This window comes from Fundulus heteroclitus, chromosome 21 (genome assembly GCF_011125445.2).
Source record: "Fundulus heteroclitus isolate FHET01 chromosome 21, MU-UCD_Fhet_4.1, whole genome shotgun sequence".
Lineage (NCBI taxonomy): Eukaryota > Metazoa > Chordata > Actinopteri > Cyprinodontiformes > Fundulidae > Fundulus > Fundulus heteroclitus.
Genome location: NC_046381.1, coordinates 35398800 through 35422356, shown reverse-complemented (window position 1 = coordinate 35422356; position 23557 = coordinate 35398800). Strand labels below are relative to the sequence as shown.

General features: G+C 40.6%; 1 protein-coding gene across 1 annotated transcript; it reads right to left on the bottom strand.

Annotated features, from left to right (window-relative positions):
* Nucleotides 1-6737: 6737 nt before the first annotated feature.
* Nucleotides 6738-9913, bottom strand: LOC118556996. Its single transcript, XM_036125815.1, has 5 exons — nucleotides 9779-9913; nucleotides 8332-9327; nucleotides 7999-8157; nucleotides 7664-7759; nucleotides 6738-7291 (listed from the first exon to the last, which is right to left on the bottom strand). The coding sequence occupies exons 1-5, from the start codon at nucleotides 9779-9781 to the stop codon at nucleotides 6980-6982; spliced, it is 1566 nt and encodes a 521-aa protein (XP_035981708.1). The 5' UTR covers nucleotides 9782-9913; the 3' UTR covers nucleotides 6738-6979.
* Between the last annotated feature and the right edge of the window lie 13644 nt (nucleotides 9914-23557).

Genomic DNA, 23557 nt, shown 5'->3' with positions numbered 1-23557 from the left:
TCTGAAACTAGACTTGGACTTCTGAACATATCTGATCATCCATGCACAGCACAAAGGCTATCCAAGATTAAAGCAGTGATACCAAAGTCAGCTTGGATATACATTCAAAAGGTGAAGATGTAGCCAATGTCAAGCTGTCCCACGAGAAAAGTTAAGGCAGCAGAAATTGAATAAATGTTAAGATTTATGTTATTCAATCACACAATAATATGGAGGTGTAAGGACATTTATACAGGATTGTGTAATTCATTTACAGATAAAAATCTGAAAAGTGTGCCTTGCATTTGTAATTCTATCCCTGTTTTAAAATATCTACTTAGCATTATACTGCCACCACAATGTTTTACTGGTGTGACAGTGCTTTTAAAGAAATGTGTCATGTTAGCTTTTGTCCACACAGAGCGGGTACAGGCATTAGTCAGACTTCTTATAACCGAGGGAAGGATGCAAGTCACCTGAGCCTTGATAAGAATCTAAACTTAAACAGGTGTGGATTTTTAAGCACAACAATAACACTGCCAAGAACATTTTTAATTGGTTTCAAAGAAAGAGAAGCTGACAGACTGAATCAGTTAATCACCTAACGTGTATGCAAATGAAGAACTATGGGGGGGGGGGGGGTAAAAGAAGATCAGAGTGTATACCGTACAGGAAAGACTCAGAAACCCAAAGATCTGAACACAGTTTGTACGGAAGAATGGGTCAAAATCAGACCTGAACAATGTATGTGACCAGTTTCTCCAGCCAGGAGACATCTTAAAGTTGTCATTAGCATGGAAGCATTTCAAACAAAGTGTATGATACTTTTTTTGTAAGTGTATATGCCGCATTTTCCTTGTGTCATTGAATTTCCCTCCCTTTAACATAACATGTGGACTAATTGGTTTTGATTGGTTTTGTATGTGTGGTGTGAATTTTTTGTCAGTGGCACCACAAAAATATTTGTTGGAAATATTGAAAACTATGAAGGATATTCTTTCCACTTTATAAGTTATGCTCTACTTTGTGTTGGGCTATCAAATAAAATCCTAATAAAATACATAGCAATATCTGTCTGTCTATGCTTAGACATAGACAGTATTTAGAGTTCTGATGAAAATCAACAAGAGGGATCATATTTCTCCAATTTTAGCTTCCCTTAATTGGCTTCCTGTTAAATCAAGAATAGAATTTAAAATTCTTCTTCTAATGTATAAAGCCCTTAATAATCAAACTCCATCATATATCAGAGCTCTGATTACCCCGTATGTTCCTAACAGAGCACTTCACTCTCAGACCGCAGGTCTGCTGGTGGTTCCTAGAGTCTCTAAAAGTAGAATGGGAGGCAGATCCTTTAGCTATCAGGCTCCTCTCCTGTGGAACCAACTCCCAGTTTTGGTCCGTGAGGCAGACACCCTGTCTACTTTTAAGACTAGGCTTAAAACTTTTCTTTTTGACAAAAATTATAACTAGTGGCTCATGTTACTCTCAGCTACCTTTATAGTTTTACTGCTATAGGCTTACGCTACTGGAGTATATCAGGATCTAATTTTCTCACTACTGAGTTCTACTGTTCTTCAATTATGCATTATGTGTTGTCATTTCTGCTTTAACTTTCTGTTCTCTCTCTTTTTCTTCATAGTAGGTACACCTGGTCTGGCGTTCTGTTAACTGTGACATCATCCAGAGAAGACGGCTCACCCGTTACTTCCATCTAATGTAGAACAGATTACTAGATCAATGTGTGCTTCTGTGCTTTTTTGTCTCTGTTGTTGTGTCTCTGCTCTGTCTTCTGTAACCCCAGTCGGTCGAGGCAGATGACCGTTCATACTGAGCCCGGTTCTGCCGGAGGTTTTTCCTTCCCTCTAATGAGTGGTTTTTCTTCCCACTGTCGCTTCATGCTTGCTCAGTATGAGGGATTGCAGCAAAGCCATGTACATTGCAGACGACTCTCCCTGTGGCTCTACGGTTCCCCAGGAGTGAATGTTGCTTGTCGGGACTTTGATGCAATCAACTGGTTTCCTTATATAGGACATTTTTGACCAATCTGTATAATCTGACCCAATCTGTATAATATGATTGAACTTGATTTTGTAAAGTGCCTTGAGATGACATGTTTCATGATTTGGCGCTATATAAATAAAATTGAATTGAATTGAATTGAATTTATAGAAAGTATTTTTGAATGAAATACAATATTCCCTAAACTACCCAACACAGCAATATGGACTTTTTCCTGAGATGATGTTAATATCCTGGTATACACACAGCTTTAACTAGCAGGACAGTTATAATTATTGGTTAGTTAGGATTATCCATGATAATATACAGGATAATAGATAATAAATACCCCCAGAGATCTAGGATTTATATTCAGTGCAGGATTGTAGCCACTGCTGTTTAGGCACTAAACGCTTCCTTAAGAGTTAGACAGCCTTAAAACATTGGTTAATAGTTTGAATAAAATATTATGTTGAGCCTTCAAAGGTAGTGTTTAATATTATTGACCACAGATAATGTATCAGTATTAATGGTATCTTCAACAATTCAACTAAAATGACTCAATTTATAGCATTCAGTGTTCTTTGGTAGGAGTCTATCACCATCCTACATTGTGACTAGGTAAGTTGTGCTCTCTTCCTTACTTAAGGGTTCAGTTCCATTATTTTGTGACAATATCTCTTGTCCACAGGCTTGTTCAGGTGATTCCCCAGATTTTCTGTTGAATAAAATGTTGGATTTAGGCTTGGTCATGAAAAAAAGTTTAAAATGTCCTTCAATGAAGCCATCATTTGGTTTATTTGGATATATGCTTGGACTCTTTGTGAGGCTGAAATAAACCCCTCTTTATATACAGCTTTCAGACACCTGGGTGGCTCTTGCCAAACTTTCTATGTCATGTTTTTGTAAGCCTTCCAAAATCAACAATAGGCATATATATGATGAAATATTGTCTTTGTCACTACAGAGTATTCAATTGTTAATAAATATTAGTTGTTTTGTGGTACTATTTTTCCATCAAAGAAGAAAGATGCTTGCCTTTACTGCAATGTCGCTTCTCCCCATATGAGGTCACCTTAGAGCCCTGGAGCATGGTATTAAAAAGAGCAGAGTAGGTGTTAAAAGAGCAGAGTAGGTGCTAAAAGAGCCCTCAACAGAAATGATCACGGTCCGCCTCACATCACAACTCGTTGGCCATGTTGTTTACTGGGCAGGGAATGTGATTGGTGATATCAAACATACAATTTGAATTGATGTTTAAGAAATATTAAGTTTTTTAAATGTTTCTTTTGCTCCATATTTTCTTCAATTAATGATAATCCATTGTTTTTCCATGGCGTATTTAAAATGCTTGTGATTCTTAGTAACCTTTCATCAAACTATGGCTTCGGCTAAAGAATGCAAATCAAAGAACACTGCCGTCATTCAGTCTGTCTTGTGTTCATCCATCGCTGTGTGGTTCACGTCATCCACAAAACTTGGCAGATCCAAACTGCAAAAAATAATTTGAGCTGCAGATAGGATACTCAGGACTAACCTTCCATCCATTCGTGACCCGTACAGGTCCAGGACCAGAAAAAAGGGTAGCTGCCATGGCTGTTGAGCCCACTCATCCCGATTACAGGTTTAGTTAGACTCTTCAGATTAACGCTGTAGAGCATTGAAGGCTGTAACGAGCTGACACAGAGCCAGTTCATAGACCAGAGGCTGTTTCTGTGACGAACACTCTACAGTCTGGGTAGCCAGGTTTTCTGTAAATAAATAAATTAATAAATAAGAATTCCCTGTATATACTGCTCCTGTTCTCACCTTTGTCCCCTGAAAATGTTTTTTTCTGTTATAGGTTGTAGTTGCTGTTCTGCTTGTTGCTTACATGATGTGAGCATTTATCTCGCCATAAAGTTGCCAAGATATGTCATGATGTGGTGGTGGCGTGGACCTAGGCGGCAACGAGGCGGAGGCAGAACATAGTGAAATTGGAACTTTAATGAAAGCAAACTTACAGAAACTCAGGCAGGAGCAGCGACTTGGAGACCACAGGAGCATACAGAAGGAACACAGAATGACCCGACGACGGGGAAACAAACAGAGAGAACTTAAATACAGGCTGGTGATCATTAACAGCAGGTGCGGTAAATCAACTAATTAACTGAAACAAGTCCACAACTCAGAGGATCTTGACATCACCTCCCCCTCAAGGTCGGATTCCAGACGACCACAAAAAACAAAACAGGGCTAACAAAGAGAGGTCCGGGGAAAAAAAAAAAACACAGAGTTCTGGTGGCCGACCAGGAGGCGGGAGGCCGTTTAAGGGTCTGAGTGGCAAACGTCGGCCCGGGGGCGCTCGGGAACTGAGGGAGCTTGAGTGTGCTGGACAGCTGCAGATTGAGAGCCAGGGCAACGGTTCGGCCGGTGGCTCGGGTGCGCCGACGGCTTGGGAACGACGGGGATCGCTGGAGGCTTGGGAACGACGGGGATCGCTGGAGGCTTGGGAACGACGGGGATCGCTGGAGGCTTGGGAACGACGGGCGGCGCAGGCATCTCTGTGACGACCGGTGCAGGGACGTGCACACCCACGCAGACTGATAAGGCCGTGGCGTGCGCAGCGGGAACCCCTGTGCTCAGCGCTTTGGAGTGCACCGCATCCAGGTAGACAGCAGCGGTGCGCGCACCCACGCAGGCTTCGACCGTGGCGTGCGGCAACGGAGCTGGGCCTTCAGACGTCGGCTGGATTGGACCTTCTGTGCCCGGCGCAGTGGAATGCACCACACCCGTGAAAGCAGCAGCAGTGGTGCGCGCACCCACGCAGGCTTCGGCCGTGGCGTGCAGCAGCAGAGCTGGGCCTTTGGATGTCGGCGGGGCAGGTCCCTCTGTGCCCGGCGTACTGGCGTGCACCACGCCCACGCAGACTTGGGCCGTGGCGTGTGATGCAGCAGCGGGGCTTTCAGCAGCCGACTCGGGAGAGAGCAGGCTGGGCACTGTCAGGTGGAGGGTTGTCATCGATGGCGGGGGAGTGTGTGGGGCAACAGCTCCGATCACCTCCACAGCCCTTTCGAAGCTCCTCTGGAGGCACTTCAATTGGGCCCACACCTCCCACAACGTTGCCTGGTCCACTCGTGGTCGGGTCATTTCTGTCATGATGTGGTGGTGGCGTGGACCTAGGCGGCAACGAGGCGGAGGCAGAACATAGTGAAATTGGAACTTTAATGAAAGCAAACTTACAGAAACTCAGGCAGGAGCAGCGACTTGGAGACCACAGAAGGAACACAGAATGACCCGACGACGGGGAAACAAACAGAGAGAACTTAAATACAGGCTGGTGATCATTAACAGCAGGTGCGGTAAATCAACTAATTAACTGAAACAAGTCCACAACTCAGAGGATCTTGACAAGATAAAGTTTGATTTTGATTCTGATGAGTAAATGTCAGGCTCTAGGACAACTGAACTTTGTTTAATAGTTGATCAGGTTAACTACACTCCCCGGCCACTTTATTAGGTACCCCATGCTAGTAACGGGTTGGACCCCCTTTTGCCTTCAGAACTGCCTCAATTCTTCGTGGCATAGATTCAACAAGGTGCTGGAAGCATTCCTCAGGGAGTTTGGTCCATATTGACATGATGGCATCACACAGTTGCCGCAGATTTGTCGGCTGCACATCCATGATGCGAATCTCCCGTTCCACCACATCCCAAAGATGCTCTATTGGATTGAGATCTGGTGACTGTGGAGGCCATTTGAGTACAGCGAACTCATTGTCATGTTCAAGAAACCAGTCTGAGATGATTCCAGCTTTATGACATGGCGCATTATCCTGCTGAAAGTAGCCATCAGAAGTTGGGTACATTGTAGTCATAAAGGGATGGACATGGTCAGCAACAATACTCAGGTAGGCTGTGGCGTTGCAACCAAGCTCAATTGGTACCAAGGGGCCCAAAGAGTGCCAAGAAAATATTCCCCACACCATGACACCACCACCACCAGCCTGAATCGTTGATACAAGGCAGGATGGATCCACACTGCAAAAAAAAAAAAGCTAGATGAACTCAAAATTTCAAGGCAACAAACTTCGATAAAATTTTAAGTTGGGCAATCAAACTAAATATCTTAAGTTTTGCTTTTGAGTTGGCATAACTCTAAATTCTAATTTTTGTCAACTCAACTGTAAGTTGTATTAACTTCTAATTTTACATTGTAATTACTTTAAATTCTTTATTCTACCAACTATCCTGTAAGTTGTACTAACTTCTAATTTTACATTGTAATTACTTTAAATTCTTTATTCTACCAACTATCCTGTAAGTTGTACTAACTTCTAATTTTACATTGTAATTACTTTAAATTCTTTATTCTACCAACTATCCTGTAAGTTGTACTAACTTCTGATTTTATATTGTTATAACTTTAAATTATTTGTTCTCCTAACTATCCTATACGTTGTACTAACTTCTAATTTTATATTGTTATAACTTTAAATTCTTTATTCTACAAACTATCCCGTAAATTGTGCAAATCTCTAATTTTAAATTATAATAACTTTAATTTCTTCATTTTACTAACTCTCATGTAAGTTGTACTAACTTATGATTTGTATAAATAATTATAGAAATGTATAAATAATTACAGATGCAACATATACATTCAAAACTTTTGTTTTATTTGAACTGTACCAGGATCAAAGCCCTTCCAACAGGGCCAAGTAAATGCAAACTAATGAGACCCAACTGTCCCAGTCAACTTGTGCTACAAGGTGTAGCACAAGCTTTTATAACACTGCTCAATACTATGTGCTGTTTTACAAACACTGAACCTCAACATTTAAGATGTTTAAGGAAAACCCAATAAAGTGCAAAATAAATGTAAGACAGTGGGAGTTTGAGGTACATCAGAGTTGTGTGTGAGAAACAGGAAGACAAAATTAACATGGGTTGGCTGGACAGAAGGAACCTTTCAGAGATCAACAATTCCATATCCAACAGTATCAGTTAGCGTGCAGATTCACTCAAGGAGTTTGTTTTTGAGGGATCTTACCCTTGCAGAGAGATCTGTACCAAGTTCCATGAAAACCTTCTGAATAGTTTCAAATGTGTACCTGAGATCTTTAGGGTACTTAAGGTTCAACGCATAGATCAGTCCAAAGAGGTAACCAAAAGCAGTTGGCAGGTCAGGGAGATCTTGAAGGACAATCTCTTCTTCCACAACAACAGCAACATTCACCACACTTTGAGGAGCTGCGCTGTCATCATCCTCCAACACAGTGAGGACACCCGCAGTGAGGCCCTTCGTCTGCTCCTCTTCTGGGTCAGTGTCCTTGTGTGGACAGACAGGAAAATACATTAGTCATTAAATTACTGTGAATAGGAATAAGGTATTACGCTAAAAGAATCACAAATTATTGAATACAATTTTTTTCAAAATTGAATTAATTATGAGTTGGACATCTGAACTATTTCCATCCCATACCCCACAATTAAAGATTTAATCCCTTACACACATCAATTGACATCATCTAGGCTACATAAAGTCATATCCAGGACAGTACAGCTATTGAAGACACTCTGGCCATAAGGAGAGATAAAGGAACAAGGAGGACAGAGAGGTAATGGTTCAAGTCAATGTTAAATTCAGCACTATAAATACAGTATAATAACGTTTTTATAATTTCTACTTATAACTACTTACAAAACAGTTCCTGAAGAGCTTCTCCTGACTGTCACAGAGATACAAGGGAAGGCCCTTCAATGCTGCAGTTTGTCGAAGTGCAGTGATGTCAGATGTCTGAAACAAAGAGTTGCATGAAATTAATTATAAAATTGTATTCAGTAATTTTACATTTTTCGGCTTGGACCCTGCGATTGCTCATTGTCAAGGTTTATTTTGAGGGTTTGTCATGAGAAGAATCACTTAACATTGTAACAATTGCTACCAAAATTATTACTATAGTTTCATAAAAAGGCAACATTTCTTTTTATATTCATAATGTTCAGAGTTATTAAATTACTACATCTAGAATTCACCTCTTGATCCAGGCTGTTAAGGAGCTGATCCATCTCAGATGAAAAAGCTGTCCTCCTCCCCCGATAGAGTCTCAGGAGCCTGCAAGTGTGCTGATGAAGGGCAGCTCTGAAGTTGTCCATTAGGTTGTTGTTTGTGATGCGATAAAACTCCTCCCTTATCTGTTGAAAAATGTAAACATAAAATTGAAATCCTCAATTCAAAGTCAATACAATATCAACACCATTGTCATGTTAAATATGCATTCTAATCAACACGCATAACTCTTCTACTCCCCTTGTGTTTATGATTTACTCGTTTTCACAACATAATATATTTTTAGTTCACATGCTTACCTCTGCCTCACAAAACAGAGCAGGCCACCGCACCAGAACCTCTGACACCATAGGCTGCAGCTCCACGATCTCCTTGCGTCTCAAAGAGAAAGTCAACTCCATCTTTTGCCTGATGAGTGCAACATTCTTGCTCTTCTTCTTAAACTCTTCAACCAGAGCCAGTCTTTCATCCTCCAGTGAATAATCATTATGGTTTTCTGGATGGTCAGGGACGTGGTTAATCTCGCCTCGCTTTGCTCTCTTCAGAGAAGAACCGGCACCATCATCTTCACTGCTCCTCTTTTTCTTGTTAATGCTTACCTCGATACAGCCTGCCTGACGCAGCTTGGACCTGTAATTGCCAAGTTTGTATTTTATGCTCATTTTCCATCCTTCATACCCCGTTTCACTGCCTGGTTCTCGAAGGCAGGGGTGTCTATTGATGAGAGCAGAAGCAACTGACTCAATCTGGTCTTGATCAGGATAGGCTTTCACTTCAAAGACTGCTTGAGCAATCTTGTCCAAAATGTCTGTCTTCATGTCTCTTGTTAAGCTGATACCTTTCTTGGTCTCTCCATATGCTTCATTGCCTTTACGCAGCTTAAGCTCCACATCATAGGAGAAGGGTGGGATCGGAAAAGGTGAAGGCCATTCTGAGACATTTCGCAGATAGTTCTTAATAAAAGCTGAGGGACTCTGGTGTGACTCTCTGCTGGATAAACTGGCTGTATCCAGGGAAGACCCTGAATCAAAAGAGTCTGACTCTTGCAGAACAACTGCAGACTCATCCCAAAGAATGTGCAAGATAGCACGCTCAGGTGGCAACTCATGGATGTCAATCAAATTACAGAGAGCATTATTAAAGCCTGGGTCCTCATATTGTAGTGTAAAACTGCCTTGAAGTTGAAGATTTTCCTGAAGAACGTTTTGCAACTGCTCAACCGAACCAGGTACTTCAGGAAGTGTCACTTTACGGGACATTCTTGGGGAGATTTTCACCAGCAGTACTAATCCAGCCTATGTCACAAAAAATAAGGACAAAACACAGAGGGGTCAGGTTAAAGAAAATTTCTCGAAAGTTAAATTCATAAATAATGTAACAAGGTCTAACAATGTGTTAATTCTACCTGCAAGTATTAACAAGAAAAGCAATGTCTCCATAGGCAAAGCAAGCTTGAGCAGCAAAAAAGTACATAATATGAACAAGGATCCAACAAAAACTGAACTGAAAACCAAACCTATACACAAACATTAGGGGTAACTGCAAACAGGACATAGGTGAATGAAACAAGACACAGGTGAAACAAATCAGGAAATCCATTAAATACAAGAAGTAAAACTGACAGAAAAATCTCTCAAAATAAAATAATGGACAAGCTGTGACATCTTGTTTGAATAGAAGAAAGGGTGAAAATGTGAATGAGAGCAACAGAGTTTTATTTATAGAGTGTAATGAGAGTCCACTGACCATTCTGTGTCACTTCAATGGAGGAGGCACACTTTTGGAGTCACCAGCACCTTCCCTCCCACTGTGTATGCCACTAGTGGATGATGGTTGTTGAGAGCCTGGGGAACGAAAATCTCAACGTCTGCGTTGATGCTCTCCACAAGTTCAAAAGACCTAAAATGTTCAAGGTACCAAGATGTGAGCTTTTTGCCAACAAAGGCTACTTTTTCAGGGTTAACTACTATGGTCACGATTTTATAAAATTCTGGCAGTCCACTGCAGTGTCCAGATGAAAGAATCATACCCTCCACATATCGTGTCCCATGGAAATATGCTAAGATTGCTTTGGCTTGAGTTCACCGAAAGTCATATTTGCAGTTGAATTTCTGCAGCCGAATGTTTGCAGCTGAATTTTCGCAAGTGAATTTTTTTGCAGGTGAATTTTTACCAGATTAAAATTCAGTGTAAGGAATTCAATGTCTAACAAAATTCAGTGCTTAAAATTCAGTGTTTAAAATTCAGTGTTAAAATTCAGTGTTAAAGAAAAGGTGGATTCCAATGGGACTGTTTTTCTTCCATACTCTAGCGACCCGGCTAAAATACAAAGAAAACACTCCGCCGACGCAGATCCGGTGTATTTATCAAAGCTTGGTCACTGTGCTGAGGCATCGGGTCGGTTAGAGCTGCGTTCATATGAGGTTATACTGTCAAACTATTAAGGAAATGATCAGTGTCATTAGACTCACTGGTCGTTGGTATTTTAGTGATCATACCCACCGGTATATAGTAGTATTTACTATATACTAGGGCTGTCAAACGATTAAAAATTTTAATCGCAATTAATTGCATAATTTCAATAGTTAACTCGAGATTAATCGCAAAATAATCGCATACTTTATCTTTTTATTTCTGAAAGTGTAAAAGCCTATTTGGGCCTTTTAATATGCAAATTTGCAATAAATGACACTAGTAAAAAACATCCTTGTACAAAAGATATTTTAATATTTTTTCTTTTCAAGGACTTTCAGAATTGGAATGAAAACATCCTGGTGCCATAAAATGTTAAACTCTGGCTAGTAATGGCTAAATCATTAATCATAGTGCCCTGATGTAAATAAATAAATATTTCATGTCAAAATATTTGTTTGCCTCTTAAACAAAGATAGACATGGTATTAAGCATTTAAATATAAAGTAATACTAATTTTACATTTTAATAAAGTCACAACTATTATTCATTTTTTTCACTCTCTCATATGCATCTAATCCAGAGCTTTCACACCAACAACAAAAATTCCCTCGTATATTTTTGTATGCTGCTTTTATTCACATTAAAACAGTTTAAAGCTTGGAAAAGGATTTAAATTTTCCAGTTCATTCCAGAGTCTTACACTTTGCTTGCAACTGGGGAAAGAGCTACCGGTTATTGCAACAGTAAAATGCAGAAAATACGGGCAGAGCTGCTCCTAAGTCCCTCGACTCCGATGTTAGGATGAGCTGCAGCACGTTATGAGGCGGATGGATATTTCAGGTGGATATACTCACTGTTTTTGTGTCTGTTGTTTTAGAGCCCATATAAGCGACTTCACTTTCAGAAACAAGCCCGAAAAACTGCAATCCGCGACTCATGAAGTTTACAATCGACTTTAGAAAAAAAGAAGCCCAAAGTCGCATGAAATAAACGGGCTTGGCAACAGTGAGCGCGTGTCTGTTGTGCTAAAGTCTCTAGCATTCATGGAACTACGGAAAGTGTCGAGGGAGAAAAAAAAAACAAAGTCCGAAGAGCGCGGCGAGGAAAAAAACACCAACGCTTAAAAAAAAACACATTTAAAAAATGTGGGCGTCATGGTCTAAAAAAGTTAACGCGTTAAAACTGACAGCCCCACTATATACTACATTTAGAAGTATAATATACCGGGCCACTTTATAGCATAGCAGGTAACACCGACAGCTGCACGCTCCCTTCTGTGAATAGTGCACTCCATATACTGTGAAGACAGACAGCAAAATAGGCCCAGCGGACCGAGCCGCAGCTTGTGTGCGGCTTCGGCTCGGGCTCTACTCTCTAACTGTCCCTACTGTCAAACTAACCCACTAACCTCCTCTCCTGCTGCATAAAGGAAGCAATGCAGGTACTGAATTGGCAGTGTTATTACCACGGTGTAATAACACTGCCAATTCTTCTAACAGTGACAGATTACATGAAATGTAGGTTAATTTTGCGACCACAATTTTGAGTTAGAATTGGTAATGAACATGAATTAACAGAGTACCAACCAGTCAGACGATAACATGCCTATCTTGTTTTATGGGACTTGCCCAGACAAGCTAGCGGCTAACTGATGCAGCGCTACTAGCATCAGTTAGCCTCTAGCTTTCGCTACTGACTGTAAAGCTGTTGGTGTTTAAATGTAAAAAATGTGTATGTCTCTCTCCTTCTTCATTAAACGACTTGCAATACTGCACAACACAACTTAGAATAACAGTCTCGTATCATTTTAATTTAATTTAATTAAAGGTTACTTACCTGCGTGGACTCCAGCTCGAGGCAGCACAGCCACAATGAGACTTCAAGTGCCAAGTGCCAACTCGGAAAGTTGGCTTTCCCGCCTTTCGCAACAAAGAAATAAGAGTTTGCAGAACTCCTGTCCCTTGTATTGAACTCCAACTTCAAGATTTAAGTATTAGCAACTCACCAAACTGTTTTAGAGTATACAACTTGCTTGCTTTGTTGTGCTAACTAATTTTATTGCCTCAAATGTCAATAATTGATATTTTCAAGTTTGACCAATTTAAATCACTGTTTTAGGCCAAAAAATACAAGTTGGTTTTTTTGCAGTGCATGCTTTCATGTTGTAGACGCCAAATTCTGACCCTACCATCCGACTGTCGCAGCAGAAATCGAGACTCATCAGACCAGGCAACGTTTTTCCAATCTTCTATTGTCCAATTTCGATGAGCTTGTGCAAATTGTAGCCTCAGTTTCCTGTTCTTAGCTGAAAGGAGTGGCACCCGATGTGGTCTTCTGCTGCTGTAGCCCATCTGCCTCAAAGTTCGACGTACTGTGCGTTCAGAGATGCTCTTCTGCCCACCTTGGTTGTAACGGGTGGTTATTTGAGTCACTGTTGCCCTTCTATCAGCTCGAACCAGTCTGGCCATTCTCCTCTGACCTCTGGCATCAACAAGGCATTTCCGCCCACAGAACTGCCGCTCACTGGATGTTTTTTCCTTTTCGGACCATTCTCTGTAAACCCTAGAGATGGTTGTGCGTGAAAATCCCAGTAGATTAGCAGTTTCTGAAATACTCAGACCAGCCCTTCTGGCACCAACAATCATGCCACGTTCAAAGTCACTCAAATCACCTTTCTTCCCCATACTGATGCTCGGTTTGAACTGCAGGAGATTCTCTTGACCATGTCTACGTGCCTAAATGCACTGAGTTTGGCTCAGTGCATTTAGTGGCTGCTTAGAAATTAAGTGTTAACGAGCAGTTGGACAGGTGTACCTAATAAAGTGGCCGGTGAGTGTATATTCGATGTTGGGTATTAACTCAAGAGCGATTACTGAAATAAAGGGCTTGCACTTATGCAGCCATGTTGTAACAGTATTTTTTGTTTAATTTTTTGTTTCCTACTATCACATTTTTGTGTTTTTCACTTGAATTTTTCCAGATAATTGTGAGATCATATGTGGAAAAGGTTTTTTAAATAATTTATCAAAGTCTTAGTTCACAAAAAACTGGCATTTTAACAGAGCTGTATGCATTTTGAGAGCTGTCGTGACAGGGAGTAGATTTGGGATAACGTTGGGAAAACCTTTGATGGTGGCACAGTTCAGGTCCTTTACTGGCAACATTGGGTGTCAGAGTGTTTTCTACAGAATAAAAGAAAAACAGACTGGGGAGAGTTGAAAATCAGGATTAATACACACTCAGAGGCATACATGCTGTGGTGTGTGAGACTGTGGGTGTGGTTTGGGTGTGCTCTCTCACTTGGATAGGTGTGGCTCAGGGAGGTGCTGGATGCACACACCTGAGACCTATCTTCATCTGGAGCAGTATTTAGAGCCTGGCCTCCTGTGTGCTCGCTGACAGATGGTCACCACTTAGTTGGTAGATCGACCAGTGTTCTTTCTAGAGAAACCAGTGATTTTCACCACTGTGAGATTTTCTACGGCTACCTTACCTGTGCTCTTTCTCTCCGGGATCCAGCTCCACACCAACCTCCCAACAACCGAGCCACACCTTCCACCTCCCTCATCCCCAGCTGCTACCCCCCCTCCCCTCCCCTCAGTTCCGAATAAACTGTCGTTTTGCTCCTTCCCCTACGTCTGGTTATCTGCATTTTGGGCCCAGCATCGCCGGAACACAACACATGCAGATTATGTTAGATATTAATTTAGGCTGTCACAGATCATTCATAATTTAGCAGGCTATTAATCATAGTTGCATAAATGGAGAGACTATCCTTTTATAAATATTTTAAATCTGGTTTGTAAGTATGTAACATGGTTAATTAGGTTCATTAACTGTGACTGGCTAATTGCCTTTCTATGAGAAGTTGTTGGAAAAATGATGGCCCATCTGATTTGGTTTTTCAGAAACAGCTTACTGAAAACCTGATAGTAGTCATCAATGCATCAAATGTTGCTTACATTATTTAGGTTCTAATTGGAGCATCGAATCAAATTTAAGATTACGGAAAGATATCAGCAATGACCAAAATGTGCATTTAGTTTAAAGGTGAATAGCCACCTTATTTGACCTTTTTTTAATTTATGTCAGTAGCTCACTCTGGTTGCATAGAAAGTTTTTATGACAGATTATCATGTCCTGCTGCCGTATGAGTTATTATTTTTTGCCATTTTACACTTAGTTGTTGCTCAATTTGTTAGTAAATTAAGCATTTGGTGTTTATTTTTAATAACAGAGGAAGTACAACACTGCGCATGCGCAGCAGGGGATAAAACAAGGAAGCGGCTAATAGCTATAAGCCTCTCCCAGCAAAACTATGCAGAATGGTTCGAGGTCCAGTGAAAAACACAATGATTCCAAGAGGGATAAGACTGGAATGTCGCTGGGAATACAGTATGAATGTGGGTGTTCACTGAAGTGGATGCTAAACCTGCCAATAGGGGGTTTTCACTGACGTCACTGGCCAACTTCCGGTCCGCCATATTGGGTGGTTCACTTCCTTATCTCTAGTTGTCGTACACGTATTATCGTATCGCGAATGGATAAGTACGCCAGCGGGCTAGAGCGACCAGATAAGGACGTATACCTGAGGAAATGTTCCGTGATCGACCATATGGACCCGTATGCCCTCCACGGTGCCTTGTTTAGCCGTAATCCAGATGCATTACCTGGTGTTCGGTGAAAACCCTCTGCACACTCTTGAGGAAATGAGAGCTTACAAGGGTCTAGAGGCTCACAACCAGTTCACATCTGGTTATGTACATCAAGGAAATCGCCATCATACGTGGACCGGTGAGTTTTAATAAGATGGTAAAAATGTAAACAATCCGACGCAAATGCGTCGCATGCTTCTGCGGTGGCTGACGGCCGGCGGCCGGCGGTGCGCGAAGGCGCTTGGCTGCAGGGCCGATCGACGCCGCTCGCGGCTTTAATTATTTAAGCAGAACAATGACCAGTGCAAAATTAAGTTGTATTTACCGTATTGGCGCCGGTAGGAGCTGCAGATCATAAAGCCAGCAAACAGTGGGAACACAGCAACTCGTTCAAAGGTAAGCTGTGCTCAGACGGGCTCTGGCACATGCTAACCGTTAGCGCTAACAACCACTCACGCATGTAATGTACTTTTAACTAGCTGCTATGTGTTTCAAAGGTTTAGAACACACTCTCATTGACATCGGGATACTGTGGAAAGTTATGTTCGGTCGACTTACAGCCGCGATCCAAGCGAGCCGACGACTCTTTGTTATCTCTGTAACTCGTTCAAAGGTAAGCTGCGCTCAGACGGGCTCTGGCACATGCTAACCGCTAGTGCTAACAACCACTCACGCATGTAATGTACTTTTAACTAGCTGCTATGTGTTTCAAACGTTTAGAACACACTCTCATTGACATCGGGATACTGTGGAAAGTTATGTTCGGTCTTACAGCCGCGATCCAAGCGAGCCGACGACTCTTTATCTCTAACAGTTGTTCTCCGTGGTTGCGCCTCCAGGCAGGAAAGCGGTGGAAAATTAATCCGTTTCTATGTTTTTCCCATGGCGATCATGTGTTGCGCTGTTACAGCCCACAATACAGCAACGGTTTACCATGGTTGAAATCAAGTTAAGGTGAAATTAATCAAATTAAAACACGGCTGAGAGAGGGAGTACAGTACGCGGTAGTCATAGGCAGTAGAGGCGGCGGAGGCAGTCAACATGGCAGCCGCGAAAAGTAATAAGTCATAACGCCCAAGCCCTATTATTAATATATTCTTCTTACATGTTTTAAATACTTAACAGTTAATTACCTGTGACAAAGTGAGCACCGCAGACTCTGGCGTATTCCAGCTTAACACCGTCCAAATCGGACCTGGATATCCGTGTCAGCCATAGGTGACGGCGTTGTTCAGAGAGCTGTTTTGTTTTTTCACATTGATTCACTATTACGGCTGGTAGGCGATAGAAAGAGCGTTGATCTCCACCTCCACGGGCCGTGCAACCAACCATTAAACACGTTTTCCCCATTGTTCACTTCCAATACTGCCTAAGGCGTCATACAATGCAGGTCAACGGTGCGAAACGACTGCCACCCAATATGGCGGACGCGCTGAGTAGTCACGTGAGCGTGACGTCAGCTGAAAACCCCCTATTGGTCAGATGTGACCGCAGAGTTGATTGATGTGGGTAAATCTGCGGATATGAGGCTCTTAACGTTGCTATCTTTAATAACGGTTGGTCCTCAATCACGCCGGGCTGCCACTCTGTTGCGAGGCCCTGCAGAGGGTCAGGCTCAGTCCGGCATTGTTTAATACTGTTTTATTAATTAAGCAAACCGGCATTATAATAGTTCTGGAATATTGCCAATAGATGGCGCCACATCTGTTCATATCTGGTCATCGTGCCCTGTGCTGGGGCTATTTTTATCCACAAAAAGGACCATCAAAACATTATCAGGAGGGATGCTTGGTGATCAAATAGTTTTTGGTCTTTTTTTTTATAAGTATTTATATATATAAATATTTGGAAACTATACATCAAAAAGTATCTTTCACAGGAAGCTGCAACATTTTCCCTCCACATGCTAAAGGTAATGTGGTGGTAAAAAGAGCATCCCATACTAAATATTTTCAGTTTTCCCCCTTTTGTCCATCCTTGTTCTCCTTACTTTACATATCACAACAGCACTCTCGCTGGTGTTCAAACAAAATTCAGATCATCACTACTCAGATGGATTGTAAAGAGCTGAAGCAGCAATACATGTTTCACTGCTTGAACACAGTTAGGACACAATACCTTCAGACGGAGCATATTTCACTTGTCCAAGGGGCTGATGAAATGCAGAAGACAGGGCCAGCACCGCATTCATGACAAAGACTTTCTTTATGGCTATAATGGAGTTGTAGCTACACCAGATTATAAATCTGGCACTGCTCACATTGAATCCGTTTGGGGAAAGTAGGGACATTCAGCAGAGCTTTCTGAGCTGATTGGGTGAAGCAACACCTAGTGCTCGCATACAAGAGGTTGGTTTTAGCCAATTGCTGTATCAAATGAAAATGTAATGGGCAGCAGGCGCCATGAGAGTCCACAACAAGTTACGCTGTTCAAGGCACGTTAATTTGTATAGTGACAGTAGTGACAATTGTAGATTCTGACAAAACAGATATGATAGTATAACCCAGCTGCATGTTTTTTGTTTTTTTGTATGTATTTGTATTTGTTGTTATGAAAGTATTTTATTAAGTATTTTTGTTTGGAAATGTTCCATTAAGACCCCAGCATGACATCACTTTAGGGAAATTTCCTAGGCTTTAGAGTTCAGACTCAGAACTGGGGCAGAGCCACGAAGTGTATGTCTCTGTCAATATTCTATTATGATGTTTTTTTCTGCTAGGTGAGCATTATCGGTAATGTGTTATGTTGTGTGTAAGCTAACATTTACATACCTGGTTGACCGTTAAGTTCTAGATAATAAACTTTAGCTTTTACCATAGGTATTGTGAGTTAAGATTGCTGATTGATAGTCACATGTTAAATTAAATATTACATGTTTTAATCAATATTCAAGAAATGTTTTTTTTTCGATGAAATATGGTGTATGTTAATTTGATAGTGCTCATTATTGTATGGAATTATATTGATGTGATAGAGGATGCTCCCATTCATAGCATTCGTTTCAATGTCTCACTATGGGATATCAGTCCTGCAAAAGGAAGGAAACTGTTCTTCTATTGAGCTTTTTATCGACCCTTTTTTTTTATCATCGATATGCGTCTATTGATTGATATATATCGTTATTGAATTATCATCAGGCCTACCACACATCCATTAAACACACATATTATCACCCATAAAGGAAGACAGTGATCCCTTTTAAGACGGTGCTTCTTTTGTGTTAAAAAGTGTATTTTACTTATCCGCTTTGATAAGCAATCATAATTACTCTATTACTGGCACTGGAAGATAATTATGATCCATACTGCAATATAACTGGGATTTGTTAATGCTTTATTCTTTTGAGATTTTTACATTTTGTGGCTTGAAAATGTATTATTACCACTATATGTTGGAGCTATTGTAAAGCTATTTAATGTTAAACTTGTTGGTGAAAAAAACACTACTGGTGGTGAGAAATCAAAATCATTGGCGTAAGACTAATGCCTAAAGTTGCATCCAGTGCCAGTAATTCTGCCCTCTCCTGTTTTGTGTTATAAAGCATTTGAGAAGATTTTCTGACAGTTCTAATCCAGTGCCACAAATTACTCATAGATTATATTAACTATAGTAATAATTTATTTATGAAAAAAATTAAATATGCAAAGCTTGAAATAAACACGTTATAATTACCATTGAAGATGGGCACATTATGAGAAAGCAGAAACTCAAATGATTCAAAAGTTACCCACAGCTATTCATCACAGTGCAAAAATAAGCAGGCATCATCTTACCATAATGCGCCATCCTCTTGTGAAAAGTTAAAAAATCAATAGCTTATGAGCAATGCTGTGAGGCAATATCAGGTTCTCAGATTGTTCTATATGTGATCAAAACCAAGTGCACTTTAAATACCACAGGGTGCTGCAGCTTTGCTAAAGAAATGTTGCTCTATTTCAGCATGTATGTGTTTTCAAGAAGCATTAGCAAGGCAGTAGTACTTTGGCCTTCTGTCTGTGGTTCCAGACTCTCTGGCTCCATGAAGCACAAATATCAGCTAAGTGTTTACAGAACACATGTTAACCATTTACAAAACTGTGTTGCTATTCTGCACGATAACAAGCATCTTTTAAGGAAATAATTTTCACCCATTTATCTTTATGGTGACAAATACAAAGATTAGAATATATAAAATAATGATTTCTCAATGTATATAAAGGGCAAAGATTTGAATATTAAACCATATTTTGTTTTATTGTGTTTGCCCAGAGATGCTTGTTTGTATACCTCCAAACATTGTCGATTTGTTTAATAAATTACATCATTTTAAATTAGAACGTGATAATTTTTCTAAGCTTAAAAAGTGCTTCACAAATACAGGAGTGTAAAAAAAGTATTTGCCCCTTTAAAGGTTTCTTCTGTTTTTGCTTTTTTGTCATGCTCAAGTGCTTAAATCTTAACATTAGATAAAGGGAACCTGAGTAAATACAAATGCAGTATTCAGCTGATGATTTAATTCATTAAAGGAAAGAAGCTGCCAAAACCAGTCTGGCCCTCTGGGAAAAAGTAATTGTAAAAAGTAGGGCTGTTAAAATTATCATGTTAACAATTTGAGTTATATATATTTTTTTTACTTTGAAGTGATAAAATAAATTAACGCAATGATTAATTGGGAAAGTGGCCCCTCTGAATTGCCGTACACTTCCGTTCGCTCAGTCAAGCTAACAATGGAAAGACCCGGAAGGCAAATATCCTGAATTGAGACGTTCTACGAAAACCAGAAGGCCATGAAGCAAAGCCTGTCAGAGAAAGCTTTGTGTGTTGTTATGACATGGAATCATTTGACTTCTGCTAGCAAAAATATTGTGTCCCGACTCACTTTAATGACAACTGGTGTATGCACTCTTTTGCATTAACTATGGGTAAGTCTACCAAGTACCACTATGCAGAAACATGTCTGCAACTCATCCAGGCTGTCACACATGAAGGGCAGACAGTGCTTGAAACTCAACATCTGCCGCAAGATTCCTTCCTCAGGAAACTCAAATGGAGTGAACTATCCACTAAAATGTTAAAAAAAAAAAAAACTTTTATAGTGCCACCATAGAAATCATTTTATGTCGCAACATAACTGTGTGGTATGGGAGCTGCACAGTGCAGGAGAGGAAGGATTTGGCTGAGGCGGTGAGGACAGCACAGAGTATTGTGGGATGGCGTCTACAAGATCTGAACAAGGTTTATGCTCCATAAGTCCAGAAAAGGGCCAGAGACATTGCCACAGATCCCACACACCCAAGCATTGCTTTGTTCGACATTCTCCTGTCAGGGAAACATTGCAAAACATTAATCAAAAACTAATAAACTTAAAAACAGCTTCTTTTCAAAAGCTGAAACGGAGAAGTTTGTGGTCAGTTACATATTAAGCCTGGTTCACACAACAGGATTTTTAGCCTGATTTATGCCCAATCTTCCCTTTCTGAGAGGCGCTGATTATTAGTGTGTCTTTTAAGATAATCCTAAGAGACATTCCTACCATGTGCGGTGTGTTAAGAGTAATCAGGTCTGCACGGTGGACAGCGGGACCGCTACAACCTCAAATCAGGGATTTTCAATATGTTGGATTGTCTTGCCCCAATATCCTGTTGTGTGTCTCCCGAGGGCAAATGAGCAGGCAGCTTGTTGAATGTAACGTGTAGAAAATCAGAAAGTGAGGTGAGTGAAACCTAGAGAAAGAAAATCCCCAGCACACCTTCATATTATTGTGCAGCAAACATAGAGCCCCTTGTCACACTGTCTCCACTTCTTTAACCAACACCTTTTCTTTTTTTTTTCCTCCATTAAACTCAATCCACAAAGTATCGCCATTATTCTTCCCTGACATCCATGTTCATTTACTCTGAACTCATGTTTGATCTTGAGAGGATTCGCAAGATTTCCCCTCTGAGATCTGAAAGATATCGAGTGAAATCTGTTTGTGTGTGGTGTGTTGTGCTCGCTGTCTAACCAGACACCACACACTATACAAGCAAACCTGTTTTCTCTAAGATGTTTTATCGTTACGTGTGGCGTCTCTCAGGCTTTGAAAATCATCCAACTATTTTAAAATCCTTCCCTGCGATAGACTGGTGACCTGTCCAGGGTGTACCCCGCCTCTCGCCCATTGACAGCTGGAGATAGGCACCAGGCTCCCCTCGCGACCCCACAAGGGATAGAAAATGGATGGATGGATATTTTTTTTTAATCCTGCCATGTGAACCAGCCTTTATAATCACACTACAGGTAATGCCTATTTGCACACTATAATTTCTCAGGGAATGTGTGATTGCACAGTTCTGTAAATGAAGGTTTCAGATTATTGCACAGAATTTACTGCGGGTATCATTAAAGGAACTTTGAGGGATTAATTCATGCAACAACACTGTAATTTCTATCATTCAAAAACTGACTGATATCAGAGTTTTCAGATATAGAACATGTCCTAGTATACCCTTAAAAACTATTTGCACACTTTTAGCCTCTCAGGAAGTGTGTTGTCAGTGTAATCAACTGACTTAAGTTATATACATCATTGTATATAGATCATTGTCAAACTTGATTTAACATTCTAACTTTTCATTATGAACCCTGGATAGTCTTTTAGGTACACAGGAATACTTCTGGGTCGTTTTCACAAACCTGATACAGATACAAGCTCTTTGGGGTTTTACCCTCCGGCCTGACACAAGCTGACTCTGACTAACCCACAAATCGATACACGCAACATGGCAGGCCCCTTCTAAATTTCTGCAGAAATTTTCAATTTTATTTTTTTGCTGTTTTCTGGCTGCCTGTTTATGACCCTTGCCTGTTCCACAGTTGTAAAGTGCTCTCAGTCTGCCTGCCGACGCTGCAGTGGGTGAAAGCCTGCTCTCGCCACGGCCAGCTTAAAACCAGCATGCTCCTGCAGAGGTTCTTTGGCTCCACTCAGGTTTCTTGTCAAATAAACTTTGCCCTGTCTGGCTGAATTTTTGGGTCCTCTGTCTGGCTCCTGACAAGAAATCTGTAAGAGGGCAAACACTTTTTCACATAACTGTAGTTCAGAGCTGTGTACTATAGCAACAGATGGTGAGGCAGATTCCCGTGAGAGGAACTGTTTTTCTTTACTCAAATCATCAAATTTCATATTTAGTGCCTTTTAGTCAGGTGACACTTCCATTCTCTTAGTATATCTGTTGGTTGCCTTATTTTCCCTGAACTTTCATTGTTGTTTATCATAATTTTGTGCCAGACTTTACCTAACCCTCGTGGCTTTCTTCCCCCTTGTGGTTTTAGTCGTCAATGAGCTGTAATGCAATACACACTCTGGCAATATAGAAAAACACAAATTATGTCTCAGAAGCAAAAAGTTGTCTCCACTATGGATGACTCATAATGTTTGTAATAGTCAGGATTACTAGCAAAAACAAAACAAAAAAAAAAACACACACACACACACAGGAACACACATTGTATGACAGAATATGACCTGTTTCTACCAAAGTAGAAACAGATTAGGTATCTTCTGTACTTGGTGGATACAAATTCATACATTGTGGGATGTTCAGTTGCTCAAAATCCCCTCCATAACTTCAACAAAATAATAAGAAAAAATATTTCATCATCTAATTTGTAAACTAAAATAGTTGATATTGAGGTATTTTCTAAGATTTTTTACAAGGGTGATAACAATTAATACAAAGACATTTACAGCAAAGTAAAATTCTAGATTTTAAACAGTAATACTTTGAATTTTAACCTTGACTGTTTCACTCTTGGGGCAGCAACGTCACACCAATTGCTCTAAACACCCACAAAAAATCATTCAAACTGATTTTTATACTTCTTTAAAGACCCCTAAAACAATCAAAATGAAAAAAAAAAATCTCATGTTTTGATTGCCAAATTAAAACTACTGCTTTTTATGTTGGGAGAGCTTGTGAGTTCTTTCATCAATATCCACTTTGTGGAATCGGGATAAAAGGCTGACAGATGCTGAGTATACAGCAGTCAAGCAGATCTGTCACATCTCTCGATGGCAAAGCAGCACCCCTTTGCTTGCACTATCAATTCTGGACATAGAAGTGCCACAAATCCATGCTACACAGATAAACATGCTGCAAGCGCACTTGGCGGGTGTAAACAATCCATCCTGTTATCCTCTCAACAAACATTAAGGAGGAAGAAGCAAACCGGTGATCTGACTGAAATTCACAATCCAGGACAAAGTAGCGCTGTCGTTGTCCTATGCTCTGAGCTACGACTGGCTAAAGGCTATGTTCAGGAGACTGTTTACAGCCACTTCATTCCATCTTATTTTGCAACCAATAAGTGCTTTGGGCAATAAGAATTTCCAGCCCTTTCCTCCTAGAGTTGTAATGATACAGGACAGAGTTTGGGAGCTTGTTATAAATGGCATCACTGTGTTGGCTCCTTCAAAATACCTCATCAAGTTAAATTA

What these genes read in the sequence shown, in the direction of transcription:
- LOC118556996 (XM_036125815.1), bottom strand. An exon ending in CTCTGTTTTGTGAGGCAGAG is followed by an intron (nt 8,158 to 8,331) that starts GTAAGCATGTGA and finishes ATTTTTCAACAG; the next exon opens with ATAAGGGAGGAGTTTTATCG. An exon ending in AGCTCTTCAGGAACTGTTTT is followed by an intron (nt 7,292 to 7,663) that starts GTAAGTAGTTAT and finishes TGTCCACACAAG; the next exon opens with GACACTGACCCAGAAGAGGA.